At 36.1% G+C, this 14948-nt stretch overlaps 1 protein-coding gene across 26 annotated transcripts in view; it reads left to right on the top strand.

Moving 5' to 3' along the window:
* Positions 1 to 14948, top strand: part of CADPS2 (calcium dependent secretion activator 2) — a 292543-nt gene that overhangs the window by 109429 nt on the left and 168166 nt on the right. For 20 of the 26 annotated variants that reach the window (XM_032105977.1, XM_032105974.1, XM_032105964.1 and 17 more), the window contains exons 4-5: positions 10067 to 10147; positions 11698 to 11934. In XM_032105977.1, the coding sequence (XP_031961868.1) occupies positions 10067 to 10147; positions 11698 to 11934 (318 nt within the window). Of the gene's footprint in view, positions 1 to 10042; positions 10148 to 11697; positions 11935 to 14948 lie in introns of all 26 variants that reach the window. The other 6 variants (XM_032105953.1, XM_032105951.1, XM_032105957.1 and 3 more) reach the window with 1 other exon arrangement.

Genomic DNA, 14948 nt, shown 5'->3' with positions numbered 1-14948 from the left:
TTTTCTCCTCTGTAATCCCCTACTGATCCACTAATTTGATTCCTAATGTGATTCTAATCACATCTAAGTCTGCAGTTTAATATTTATATTTGTTATTTAAAAACAGTGCTTCTCTAGACACCCAGTGTCTAGAGTCTGACTCCTCATCACCCCATGACACTTTTTTCTGAATGACAGACTCTGTTGTAAATATCCAAGTCTGGGTAGCAGTATTTTTATGTCTTGATGTTTTCAAATGAGGTTTTGGATAAAGGTTTCTTATGTTTTCCTTTTGGTTAGTTCCTGGGGAGTTTAGGTGTTGTTTCTATCTGGTTCACTCTGTTTAGGAGAATTGTTGCATGTTTATTGAATATATTGTGTCCCGGAAAAGGCACTGTAGGGGAAATCTCTGACTTAACAGATGGTATGAAACTGTTATGTCTACTCTAATGTTGCTTGAGCTGCAGGGAACTCTAGGAGGATCTCACAAAACTGCATAGGCAGAAGTGTGACAGATGTCATTTCATGTAGCTCTAGTGTGGCTAAGTTAAGGTGATACATCAGAGGAGAAATAAACCAGTGCACATCCGGAAGATGCTGAACTGTGCACGGGCAATTACAGCTCAGAAAGACACTTTGGGTTCCCTGTGGTGAAATCATTAGTTCTTTGTACAACAGTACCATCATTTTCCTGCTGTATATAACCTTCTTATGCCCTTACATTCAGTACTGTGTGCAGCTTTGGTCTCCCTCTCTGAAGGATATAGGGGAGGTCAGTGAGGACTAGAGGGTGGCATTGAAAATCGCAGAACAGCAGCCTTTTGCAGAGAGACTGAAAGGGCTGAAACTCTTCAGTCTGCAGCTGAGAAGGTTGACAGGGAGGAGGAGTATGGTTGAAGCTTACAAAGTTATGAGGGTAATGGGTAAGGTGAATATGTACCTTCACTCAGTAAATGCCACATCACTAGAAACTGGGACACTCAAGGAAATTTGTAGGAGATTGAAAATGGCAGCACTGCTTCTGTATATGACTTTTGGAAAACTTCCAGAACTTTTGTCATAGGGAGTGATGAGGGCAGAGGTTCAAAAAGGTTTGGACAAGTTGCTGGAGAGCAGGTCTGTAATTTGACATTAATAGGATTTTGCCTGGGTGCACCTTATATCAAGCCACACATTTCCCTCAGGCTCCACAACTATCATTAGAGATGTTTGCTTTGGAGAACAGCCAGGCCTCAACATTTTACCCAAATAATCTCTTCTGCTGTCCCTGTCACATCCACAATTCTGGTCTATATGGACCAAATTCAGGGGGAGCTAATGTTGTCATTTTCTTTTTCAAATTTGTTTTTATTTGGGATTTTTTCCCCCTTTCAGAATCTGCTGGTAGTAATATCCAAGTATTAAAGTGATTCCAAGGCTAAGTAAAGAGTCTGTAATACTTACAGAAATGCTAGCTAAAGACAAACCATTAAGTGTCTAAGTACATGCTGTCTGATTTTTCTCTCCTTTTAGCGTAAACAGACTGCTGTGAATAAATAAATATTAAAAATATCTGTATCTAGGTCAGAGTATCTTCATCACTGAATGCCCACATTGCATAATTAACAGCTTCTGTGAACCAAATAAAGCATTAACTTTTATCTTTGCATTAAGTCAGAGTTAAAACTAGTAGCAGACTCAGTATGGAGATAGTGATTTTCTTTGTAAATATGAGGTATTAGCAGACTTCCTTCAAATGTTATTAGCCAAATACCTAGCCAAAATGGTGATATGTGTGCATTATTGAATTCTGTTTATTTGTTTACATACTGCTTGTCAAGATTTTTTTCAAGACAAGGAACAGATCTCAACTCTTGGAATTTAGGTTATCAGAACATCAAGAGTTTTTTAAAGTAAAATGCATGAAATGTTTTATTTGGGCAATCAATGCAGAGCAATTATTTGACAGTGTTGTGGAAAGGACCATGCCTATAAATTAGTGAAAATCCTGGTTGGAAGCTATAGTTTCTTTTCAGTTCACATAGATAAAAGTGGTGCCAGGGTCTGTTGAAATCCAAATAGACCAACAAAAGCCTCATTCTTAACTGTGCAAAGACATTTGTATTACTTTTCCAAGTGTCCTCTTTACAAAGTATCAGTTCAAGTCTGTAGATCAAAATATGCAATAAAATATTGAAGACTACATTTTAGTTTAGTGTAGAATAAATTTTGAACTGTTAATTTATTTTTTAATTTTCCTCAGTAATGGTAATACTAAGTAGAAGATACATGTTACATGACATTTGGGACATACCATAAAGGCTAAGGTTGTCTGGCAAGGTTAATCAAGTTCACTGTTAATAAAAGGTTTTTAACTATTTACAGTTTCTCTGAAGGGTTAGTAGCAGTCAAGTAGGAAAGAAGATTCATAGGGAAGCAGTCATTGACTGAAGTTGCATTGTACAGCTGCACATCACAGTATTAAATAAACTCTTTCTTGATAGAGATTTCTTCATTAATACATGGTGTGTATTTAATTCTTCAAGTGTCTTATGATTTACAGTATTGGCAATGTACAGTGAAAGTTTGACCTATGCACCTACCCTGAGTGGACTTATGTTAGCCCTTCCCACTGCATACATTGTGATTAGCTTGAATATTGTATGTACTTCTTTTCCTGTTTATTTTCAAGTTTTATTGTAGGTTTTACTTGGGATTTTGGTACTGGAAGTCCCTGAATAAAATGAATCATGAGAGACATTTTAACCAGTGCTGAAAACTCAAAACTGCATATAATTTATTTTCCAAGCTTGAATGTAAGGAAAGGCCATATTAAATTCTCAGCTTTGATTATTTTGGAAACTGCCAAAGTTTCCATCCAATGGTTGATTAAAAAAAAAGTCTATATTTTAAAATTGTATAGTTTTTAGTGTTGTTTTTGGCAAATTTGAATTATTTTTTAACTCAGTTAATCATGACTCTACACTTTGGGTTGGTTTTAATATTTTTATGATAATCATATTTTACAAATCAGTATATTATAGGTGTAATTAATGAGTACAAGCAATTAGTATAAGTGATATCTAACAAATCAATATTGAAATCGAATAAGCAGGTTCAGGACTTTATAAAAATATTTCAGAGAAGATTCTCAGCATCTGAGATTGTACATGATTTTTTTGAGCTTTTTTGGTAGCACCAAGCTTGTAAAAAAATTCCAAGTGAGTTCCTATATCTAATGGACACATTGAAGGGACTCAGGCACAGTTGTTGAAAACATAGATTTGGTTAGATTTTTTTTTTTTAATCCAGCTGAAGCCAGTGTAGAGTATTTGACTGTTGACTGGCCTTGCTTTTTACCTACATTATTACTTGTTTTTAAGAATATTGACATACTGGAGAGGGTGATATGCTATATGCTTTCTCTGTTCATCTAAAGACCTTCCATCCTAATTTCAATATTTATACGATTATAAAACTGCTGCTTACCCTCCCCCCCCAAAAAAAAAAAAAAAAATATTAGCAGTCAGTAAGACTTCTTACTAAAACTAATTTTAGCAGACGTTTGAGCATTTTGTTGTGGGCACTGCGTTGCCAGAAAACTGAGTGATTGGCTTGGCCAGTTGTCTGAGAGGCAATCTTGTGCTCTACTAGAGCAAAATCAATACAAAAAGCCTGTGAGGCCTGATGGTGCATTGGGAGAACTTGTCTGAACACCTAATATGGGTTTTGGACTTGTGCAGCTTTTATAGGTCTACTTGCTGCAGACAAATTGAAAGTAGAAATGTTTTCGGTGGTTGCTGGGTTTTTCTTTTGACATAGAATTTGCTGAAAACATGTCTACTGCATTCCACAAGAGAAGTAATTTCAAAAGTAGGTGCCTTTTCTTCCTCTTTATTTTAACTGTTAAGATTTTCTGTCTCTGACATCATTTCTCTTGCATTTCGCTTGATTTTGTGTTGCACATACTCTAAAACATATTTCTACCTTTATTTGCCAAAACTAGTGATTTTTGGGGGGTTTTGTATGTTGACTGGGAAAAGGAATGAGTTGGGAAGAGCAGGATTTGAGAAATGAGTTTTTTAAATTTGTGATTTGCAGAGTTCTGTGGGAAATCCACAGGATTTCACAGTCACAGTCTGGGTCATCTGTCAGCATAGCCATTTGTGTGATACATGATAGGGGCTTTACAGCATGCAGAGAATATGAGAGAGTTTTAAAATATCATTTTATTGATCTCTTTTATGAATCTCAATTAATCCTCTGTATAATCTTTAGACAAGGAAGAGAAATACCTTAAAACTAAAGCTAAATGGCGCAGCCTTCTCTGAAATAGAGGAGTGATGACATTTCCTTTACTTTTACAGCTGTGTCTTTCTTGCTGTGAAACAGGAGGCCGGAGATTTATCAAAAGGTCCAGCAGTAGCTTAAGAAAGCTCCACACATCCTGCCCTTTAATTAAATCTGGTTTTTACCTTCTCTGTGAAGTGGAAGCAATTTACTTCTATGGCAGTTTTGTCCTTCAGAAGGAAAGTCCTGTTGAATTCATGTCCAAAAATGATTGTAGTTGAAGACTGGGTTTGGCAGCTCTGTTTTTGGCCTGACTTGAAATTTGTTGATCCTTCCAGTGTCCTGTATTTAGTTACTAGTCTTGCTTCATAAACTTGGGAAACTTTGGGAATCTCCACAGGCTGTTTGTGTTCAGTGCACAGTGGCTCCTTACTGCAGACACCTTTAATCTCTTCCCAGTCTGTTCCTTTCAAGCAACTCTCTCTGTCTAAAGATAAGCACAGGAGCACATCCTGCGGGCCTGAGAAGTGCCAGGTCTGTCTAAAGCAAAACTCTTTTTTTTTGAGTCAGAGATAAGAGGAGCAAGGACAATTATCTGAAACCTGCCAGTATTTGCATCTACTACACCCATTACCTGCCTGCTGCTTACTTGATTGATGACCAAAATTGAGCACTAGGACTTCTCTGTCCTCTTCCAGCCTTGCTCCTGGATGCCATTAGTTGCTTCCAGAAAACCATTTTTTCACTATTGTATTATCTCGACAATTTAGTTCCAAGTCCTTTAATCTGTTTGGTTTATGTTGAAAGTTTTTGCCTTGGCTGTGTGGCAGTAGTCAGGGATGGACCCTGCAGGTTACCTCAGAAGGGCATCTGCAAACCTTTCAGCTCAGCAGGGCTCAGACTTGGTTCTGTGTGGCAAAAGGTAGCTATAAAAGAAAAACAAGCATTGCTGTCACACAGAGTGAAAAAAGACTTTGGATTCCATGTTGCAGAAAGAAGAGCAAGTACTTAGGTATGTGTACCATCATTTTAGTCGTTAAATGTAGAGAAATTTATAATGCTATGGGCGTATATATGTTTTTTCATGTTCATGTTACTGAGAATTAGAAAGCTGCAGGGAAGCTAACACAGCATTAATAAAATAGTCATGTGGAGGAACTATCAGTTTGAGCATTGTGAATGTAAAGAAAAAAAACTTGCAGCAGTTCTATGTTCATCTGTATACAAGCTGATCTCATTTCTTGGGCATAGGGTATCTGACTTAGTTTGTTCGTAGAGTAATGTAGATGTGTGCCAGGGGCTTTAGCGCAGCACCTCCTGGCAGCATTGGTACCTTTGTTGCCTTGAGTTGCACGTTAACCAGATTTTTTCCAGTATACAATTTTTCTTTTGGACCAAAATACACTGCTACATTACAGCCTTGTAAATAATTTAAAACCAAAAAAAAAAACTTCAGTAGGAATCACAAAGTATGCCATCATTTTCCAACCTGTTGAAATACAGAAACGTTCATTTTTTCAGATGTATTTCTGTTCTGTGTTGTTCAGGCATCACAGTTTGTCAAGCAAGATAGCATGATGTTTCTGAATTGGAATTTTTACCTCTGATAAGTTTACAGTCTTTCTTAAATGAGCAGATAATCTGAGGAGCATTGACTTCATGCAGATTCAAGACAGGGCAGCACAACCTGAAGATGTGTCTGAATGCAGAGTGAGATTTAGGCTCTGGTAGTGGCTGCTTGTAGCTTGACTACTGCAAAGGTGATTTTTCAAAGGTTCATAATGTGACCAGAGTTGAGCTGATTTTCACAGTTGGGGTCCTGCTAAATTTCAGATCCTTACTTCAAAGCAAGATATTCCTTGAACTCCGTGACAAGAGGGTCACTACTTTTCCTATTATGGGTAAAGCAGGGTATTGTCTATTGTCTACCCTGGTCTCTTCAGAAGCAAGGGAGTGTTTTGGCTGAAATCATTAAAGCAGAAATTTGGAGTAGAAAACTTCAGTCTGTCTTTCAGAAGTGGACACTTATATAAGCAACTGAAATTTTCTTAATAAAAATTGTTGGGCAACTTGCATTTTGAGGATGTTCCCACTCCATCTCCAAAGATGATTGCCCCTTTCAGAGTGAGAAAAAATAAAAGTGACTTCAAGCATTAAGGAGTAAAAACATTTTTAAATTAATAGCTTGATGTCTGATGGTGGTAGGTTTATTTTAGAAAGCTGTTTTAATGTAACACCATTGGGGGAAAAAAGAGACGATGATCTGTCACTTTAAAAAAATATATAAAGTAACTTTTTATTCACCCAAGTCTAGTCACTCATAAGTACTGATTCTTCTGAAGAAGCTTTAAAAGCCATAATCATCTTTGCAGAAAGAAAAACTGTCTTACTCATGCTTTTGCTCAGCTGGGAATCTGAATTAACTAGCCCTCAAAAGAGGAGTCCATGACTGTGCCTAGGTTTTACAAGTTGCCATTGCCATATGTGTGGCATTTAGGGGAAACATTGATTTGTTTGGTCAGGAATTCTAATGTATCTGATGTACTGAAAACAGGTCTCTGGTGTCTGTAGAGTGTTCTGTAGTGAGGTCCCCTGCTGCTAAAATACAAACTGGTTATGTGAGGTTTAAGTGGCATGGGAAGCATCTCTAGTGTTGGTGCCATCACTGAATAGCTATGCAATTACTATTGCAGCAAGCTGAAAAGCTTTTTGTTAGATGAAATTTCAGTGTACCCTCTTTTTCAATAATCTCTAAGGCTGTAACTTTTAAAAAACATTACTTCATATTTAAGAGTGGGAAGCATTATGTGTGATGCCCATGTAAATGTGAATTATTCTTGAAAGAAAAAGCAAATGAAACCTTTTTTGCAAAGCCTCTATTTTAAATCCTTTCAAATTAGTGGTTTCTTTTAACCAAATTTCAATTGCAATACTGAGAAGAATCTGAGTAGCTGTTCTGCACTGTTACGTTTATGTTAATTTCTATGCAGTGTCATATGCTTTTCTAGTTTTTATTTAACAGTTTGAAAATTACTTTAATGGTTGTCATAACTCGATATCCACAGATGTCTTGGGTATGGATTTGATCCACAAATAAGGAATTGAGGAAAAGAGTACACTTGATGTTAATGATTGTCACTTCTCCCCACTCACATTATGGGTTCTATAAAGTGTCTCCCTATGTAAAAAAGTGGACACAGCTCAAAAATTCCAAGTACCGGTTGTATTTTCAGAATTTTCTCAATCCTTCTGCTGTTTCACTTCATTTTCAGTAGAAAAATAAACTATGATTGAGTACACATTCATAATCACTAAGTGCATTGCTTGCAAAGTTGTTTTTTCATGATTTTTTTTGAGTTTGGAATAAAAACAGGTAGAATGACCTCTCACAGAATGGGATATCAAGGTTACGGTTTTTCTGATTATTACTTCGTTTTGTGTACTGCAAAAACAATAATATTGGCAGCTTTATTTCTTACTGAGACAGATGTGAATGACCTACCAGTCATTATTGCCTTGGCTCTTTTCTCTAAGTAAAGCAACTTTGCTTTTCACCTCCTCAGCTTCTTCCCATACTTTACAAAACATCATTACGAACAAACAGCAAACCCATTAGAATGTGTAAGTATTTCAGGAAGAAGACTGAAGTTTTAAAATAAGTAAGTAGGGAAATCACATTTTTAAGTACTCAAGTACAAAGATTTGATGGAAAGCAATGCAGAGTTAAGGAAAAAATAGTAAGATTTGCAAAACTAGGTTACATATTTGTTAACTTAAATGGTCATATTTTTTAAATGGAAAAATAGCTAAATATCAGTCTTTAAGTAAAATCTGTTACTTCTTCAAATGAGTTAATGATGGAGGCAGTCATTTAAGTTGTGCCTTGACACAGGAAAAGGTTATAGCTTTGTTCTGTTCTCCCACACCCTCCTTTTTGCAGAAATCAAAATTCAGTAATTGAAATTACCTTCAAGCAGATATTTTTCAAGCAATTACCTGTCATGGGATATATTATTAAAATAATTTTGACCTTCTCTTAGCCAAAAAAAGAAAAACAACATTTTTTTTCATATTTGACAGGCTTTCATACTGAGTAAACAAAACTAATTACAAAAGTATGTGGTTATAGTACAAAGGAAAATAGAAATTAGAAATATTCTTGGTGACAAGTTCAGTATTATTCTTTTAAGAATACTGAAGAATACAAGCCTGGGAATTTATTTGGAATACTGTAATTGTGTTCTGAAAACCTAAAACATTTGCTTTCCTGAAGAACAGTCTTGCCATTTATGCTCACAGTCAAGTCGGGAGCAGATTTATTGGCAGGCTTAGTAGGAGAACCCTTCCAGCCTGGAACATGATCCATCTTCTACTCTCTGGTATAAAGTTGAGCTTCTTTTGTTCTCTTTCTTTCTGGTAGCCTGGATCAGTTCCTACAAGGATCTTGTGAGATGCCAGATTGCACAGGTGGCAGATTCCACGTTCTGTTACCACTTGTGTACTAGCATTGAAACACTTTTCATCCTGTTGCTAAATGTGGTCAGATTTGCATTAAGCATATTGCTCTAATTGGCCTGTAAGCACTGGATAATGCATTTTTAATTGTTCTGGGGTTTTTTTTTTAATTGGAATGGCTAATTTTCATGAGTGCTTTGGCTTAAGAGGTATCAGATTTAACTGAAGAGCATTGTAAAGGAGGTGGTGTTATGTATTTGGCCCAATGCACTAACTAGCAGTCTCAGTGAAAAAACACTGAAAAATCCTTAGTTTAATGCAATGAATTATTTGTCAAATTAACTGTGTGTTCATTAGCTGGAGATCTCATTTAATTAAAGAACCAGTTTTTGCCAGTTTGCACCCCTAATCATTTTAAGATTTATTTTAGTCAAGAGTGATTCAGGTGTCCTTAAACCTTAGCTATACACTAAATGCACTAGAGTCGTTTCAACATGTCACATCATGTCTGTGTTTAGCCCTAGGGACAGAGAGCCCTCCTTAGCAACTCTGTCTTTGTCCTTCTTTGGCAATTATTCAGGTAGGATGGCAAGGTGTGACTGATCTTTTCCAGATGTATCACTCTTTTTTCTTCTTAACCAGCTGTGGAGGTCCATGCACGGAGGTGAAGTCCCACCTCACCCCTCCTCCCCTCCACTGCCCTTAAAAAGTAAACAAGTGAAAAATGAGTTGGGGAATCTCATTTCTCTTGAGACCCAGCTGTTCCGTTGAGGTGAAGAGATATGTCCTTCCCCTTTACCTCCCTGACAGAAGTTAGACATTTAGTCCTGACTTCTGTAGGTATGAAAATATTGGAAGGTCAAAAATTGGATTTGCCCTGATGTGAGCAGTTTGGCAATACTGGGAGAAAAGAACTTTGCAAGTGAAATAATACCATTCTTAGAAGGCACAGTCACACAGTTTTCTTTCCCTATACCTATATATGCCTATACAGGAACTCAGGGCACCAAAGAGTAAATTTCCTTGCAAACATTTTCTAAGCCAGTCTGTCATTCCAGTTTTCTGCTTCGTGAAGAAATTATTTTAGCTGCTATTTTTATAGAGAAATAATACCTCGTCTATGTAGCCCGAGCATTATGACTGCAAGGGAGCACTGGTTACCCTTCAGAAACCCTGAGTGCTGTGACTAACTGGTGGCCATTATATTTCTTTCATCTTGATAAGCCTCAAAGCTGTGTATTTGCTTAGTGTTTCACTGATTTTAGGATGAAAATTCATTTCTCTTGTTTTTTAGCTACATTGCTTGCTATAAAGTTAAAATATAGTGCGTTTCTCACAGTTGGATTTTTGTTCTCTATCCAAGTTGGATAATGGAGATGAGCAAGCAGCCCAGATAAGACGTGAACTAGATGGACGACTGCAACTGGCAGAACAAATGGCAAGGGTATGTGTTTGCTTTCTTGTACCAAAAACATATCTTCATCTGAGATTGAGTGGGTTGATCCATAATGTGTGTTTCCTGTTTCTGATTCTAAAATTAAGCAGAAGATTGTTTGAGAACAGTCTGTCAGGTTCTTTCTGCTCTGAAGAATGTCTGTCAACTGGGGCAGGGAGAAAGCAAAACCTGGTTTTGAAAAGTCATATGCTGTGTGATCCTACATTTCCGTCAACAGCAAGTCCAATTTTCCTCATTTTTCACATTGGATGGAAAAAGCATCTTAACAAGAGAAAAGATCTTTTAACAACACAACAACAGTCTGTTTTATTTGTCTTCTGTGTCGGCATGTTATTATTTGAACGAACCTCACAGGATATAGTTGGTACAGTTTGAAAAACACTAAGGGTTTGGGGTTTTTTGCTAGGCAACCTTGAACCTTGGCCTGCATTTTTTAGTCTCTAACTATAAATTGTTTTTATTTGTAGGGGTTTTTTTAATATGTAATTTACTGGCTCTGTCATGCTGTGATGAGCCAGTCCACACGACTTGCTGCAGGAATTTTTGGTCACAGTCAGCTTGCTTGGTCTTTATTACTGAAACAAAATCAACTATAAAGGATATAAAACATCTTATGATAGGCCTTATAACACATAATGATAAAAATTGTCTGGTTTAGGAGCAAGGTGCCTGTCTTTGCAGACAATACATTGGGAGTGGTGTTTGTTTCTCATTTATATGTAAAACATATATTTTAGCATAATTTGCATTTTTGTTTAATCTTGAATGACACTCTCCCAAGCATCCAGTATTCAATATTTGGAGAAACTGTGCATAAAATTGACTCTGTATGTGTTCATATATGCACTATACGTCTACATATGTTTCTTTTTTGTGTTTATTGTTACAAACACAATATTTAAATAATATTGTCTAGCTTCTACAGAGGAAAAAAATTGATATTTATGCTATCTCTAATGTTTAAGAGAGAGATTACTATTTAAAATAAACCAGTGCATAGTAATTAAACATTACTTTCAAAAGGAATGACCCATTTTTAAAAATAAAGCTAAACAATGATAGCAATTTCTTGTCATGATTGTAGTTTATTAGCTTCATACTAGAAGCATGACTTTTTTTTGGTAACATGGGAAATAGAAGAAGTAACAAAACTATTAGTGGACAGGTCATTTTATAAATGTCAATTTATAAAACATTGAAGGTAGCATTAAAGGTATATTATTAGTTACTATGCTTAAAACACCTGTAATTGGAAATAGGTAATGTGTGGATCTTCAACTTGGGTTTATGGTTAAATGATTCAGGGAGGTGTGCAAGGTTCCATTTGTACTTTATTTCTTCTTTTCAAAATTAACTGCATTTATGGGTCAGGATTAGCCTTTCCATTACTGTTTTGAAGACATAAAAATAGATAGACACTGAAATTATGACTTATCTATGTTTATTGTCCCTTAACCGAAACCAAGTCGGTAAATTAACATGATGTATAATGTGGGAAGTTTTTTTTCCTCCCTAACTTTTAAAATATATTTTCCAAGGAAAGAAAATTCCCAAAATTTGTAGCAAGGGAAATGGAGAACATGTACATAGAAGAGTTGCGGTCTTCGGTGAATTTGCTGATGGCAAATTTGGAAAGTCTGCCAGTGTCTAAAGGTGGGCCAGAATTCAAACTGCAGAAGCTAAAGCGATCACAGAATTCTGCATTCTTGGACATAGGAGATGAAAATGAAGTTCAGCTGTCAAAGTCTGATGTGGTTCTCTCCTTCACGTTAGAGGTAATCACAGATTTCACTTGTTGATGGTTTAAATTGATAGAATATCTGCCTTGATATTTTTTTGTTATTAGTCCTTTCTTGGTAATTTTAAAATGTTATGGTAAAGAAGTAAATTATGCTTTGTATCTTTGGTAATTAGGATTTAGAATACAGCTGTACAGCGCATTTTCCTCTTGCAGCAGTAGTTGCATTTGGGCCAACACAGCAGTGTGGGAAGTTGAATCCCCCACACAAATGTAACTTTAAATGAATTCCAGTTCATTATATAGCTAAGTATAATTTTAAATGTAATAATGAAACACTGTTGTTATCAGGAATGCATTTATAGAATTTTATAAACAAATAACATTTTCTCACTGGAAGCATTTAGAGAAAACACAGTGATTTTTCTTTACTGATGATCATAGCAGATTTTTATAAATTTCTGCATTTTCCTCCAGAAGCTATCTTGTGTTTCTGGGATTATGCAGGAAGTCTGGCCTGCAGGGATGCAGTCCTAATCCATACAGAGGTCAACTGACTTCATGAGGAAGCCAAAAATACATTTGGTTTTAAACAATTCTGATGACAATACAGAATCATAGAATGGTTTGGGTTGGAAGGGACCTTAAAGATATCTGGTTCCAGCCCCCCTGCCATGGGCACCTTCCACTAGACATGATTGGTTAAAGCCCCGTCCAGCCTTGCCTTGAAGACTTCCAGCATCATAACTCAGGTCCAGTTCTACAAATGTGGATACCAAGAAATGCTTATTTCTCTTTCAATAATAATAGAATCAAAACATTATCACAGTGTGCATTGTGTATTTGTTGGTCAGAAGGTGCCACACTTGTGTAATGCACTTGAAGTGGCTTTAGCTTATTTAAGACAGCAGATAATGTTACACAATAAATATCTCAGTTGTTCAAGAGTTTAAAATAAATAAAAATTGCATATCTTTTGAACATTTTTTTTTCTGAAGTGAAACGAGCATCAGGTTTTTTATGTGTTGAAAAGTCAGATAATTTTTTCCCATGTCATCATTAAAGATGTATAATTAAAAACATCAAATATGGACAATGAAAAAGTTTCAATTCTTTGTCTAACAGAGAAATCCTACTATATGCAATTTTAATATTGCTAACTAATTATGTAAAAGCCCAACATCAGCTTTCAAAGAGTAGTAAGATCCATCATTCTGTATGCCAAAAAGTATTAGTTCATCAAGCATGTAAAACTGGAGTGCAGGCCTTAGCATTGAAGTACATGAGATGATTTATAACTCCTGTGCTGAATCCTGTGTCATGTCTGCCTCAAGGGGAATACCAAGCTTGGAATGGCCCATAAATAGCATTTACAAGAGGAGTTCTGAAGAATCTAAAAAGTACCTTAAAAATTTTGGCAATAATATTTCTGGTCTTCAAGAGAGTGTGCTTGGTGATAGATGTAAGAGGAAGAAAAGGCTTCTCTGTCCCTCTAGACAGAACTATTACACACTAGAAATGATGTGATATTTAGAGGAAAAGCACAGTAAAAGTTTGAAACAATCATGAAAAGAGAAATTATGGGAGATACAATTTCTGGTAAATTCATAGCAGTTTTGCTTTCTTTATAGCCCCTCTGCTCTTCCACCAGAAATGCAAACTATTAGGTCAGGTGAACTAAGTTTTTTTTTTCTTTTTCGCCATCAGCAATGAAGAGATTTACTGCAAGATAAGTAATCTACAGTTCATCCTGTGCAAGGCAAGAATTAAAGTATTACTCTACATGTGATAGTTCTTAGTAGGGCAGATTTTCATTTTAAACATGGTAGTAACCACATAAGGTGACTCTCTTGTCAAACAGTACGTGCATATTTTGCTCTTGGGAAGCAAAATCTCAGAAGATGTAAGGGCAAAAGGAAACAGGAGAATTGATATTAATGAAGACTGAGATATGGAAGATGTGGTCTTTTTCTATGCAAATGGCCAACTAAGAAATGCTGTTGCATTTCCTTGAAGACAGAGTACTTCCTTTTTTTGAAAATATGAGGTCAAATGTACACAATTTCACATTTTTTGAATAACATGTAAACATATACATCACATCTTGTGTGGGGACTCAGTTGTAGGGTAACCACCAAAATCCCCATTTAGGGCTGCTGAACTGGCACATGAATGAATAGGAAATCTACATCATGTAGGACAGAGTGGAAGAACCCCAAAATTTCTAGATGGAGGTAAAGTGGCCAGAGTTCTTGCTGTCACTGCACGTTATTATTATAAACAGTGAAACTTGCTAGTAATATTAAGTGTTCTAGTGGGAGTGAACCTTGCTGACTAAGGTCAGAGACATCCCTGAGCATCACTGCAAGCAGCAGCCACTGTTTTTATAAGTTAGATGTTTCCTTAAATATCCTGTTTGTAGCAATCTAGAAAAAAATCAAAACCATAGTAGTAGGAGAAGACTTATTCATACTCTTCAGCTGTTAGACAGTTTCAAAAATAGACAAGCATTTAAGAAGCTGTTTATCAGCTAATGAGCTAGTACTTCCAGTAGTGACAGTTTCTTTGGAAAGAATGAAATGCAACTTTTTTCCATTGCTGGAATCCAGAATTGCTACCAAAGAAAAATGTACTGTGCAATTAAGTTAGAAACTCAGGAAAAGCGGTATCAACATAAAAATGAATAAACAATAAGTCAGTATTCGGCAAGGTCATACATTTTGTATGTGGAAAGACCATGTAGGTGGTATTACCTAGAAGGATCTTTAGTGTTGTCTCTCAGCGATCTAACTACTTGAATTCCTGGACAACAATAGATGGAAAAGAGGGATAACTTGATCATTCTCCCTGAAATGCTGTTATTATTTATAAAGCATAATAGGCGGTGTTGATAATTTATGGGTAATATAAAAATGGTATAAATGATCAGTGGCTGTCATCTCACTGTAATATTTACAAACCAGCAATTTTGCAAAACATACAACTATTACTGAGGTTCTAGAAGTTTTAAAGTACAAAGGATTTTACAGCTGGGGGTGAAGTCTGGTTAAA

Source organism: Corvus moneduloides, chromosome 4 (assembly GCF_009650955.1).
Source record: "Corvus moneduloides isolate bCorMon1 chromosome 4, bCorMon1.pri, whole genome shotgun sequence".
In the NCBI taxonomy this organism is placed as follows: domain Eukaryota; kingdom Metazoa; phylum Chordata; class Aves; order Passeriformes; family Corvidae; genus Corvus; species Corvus moneduloides.
The sequence above is the reverse complement of the archived record's forward strand: the minus strand, read 5'-3'. Positions and strand labels throughout refer to the sequence as shown.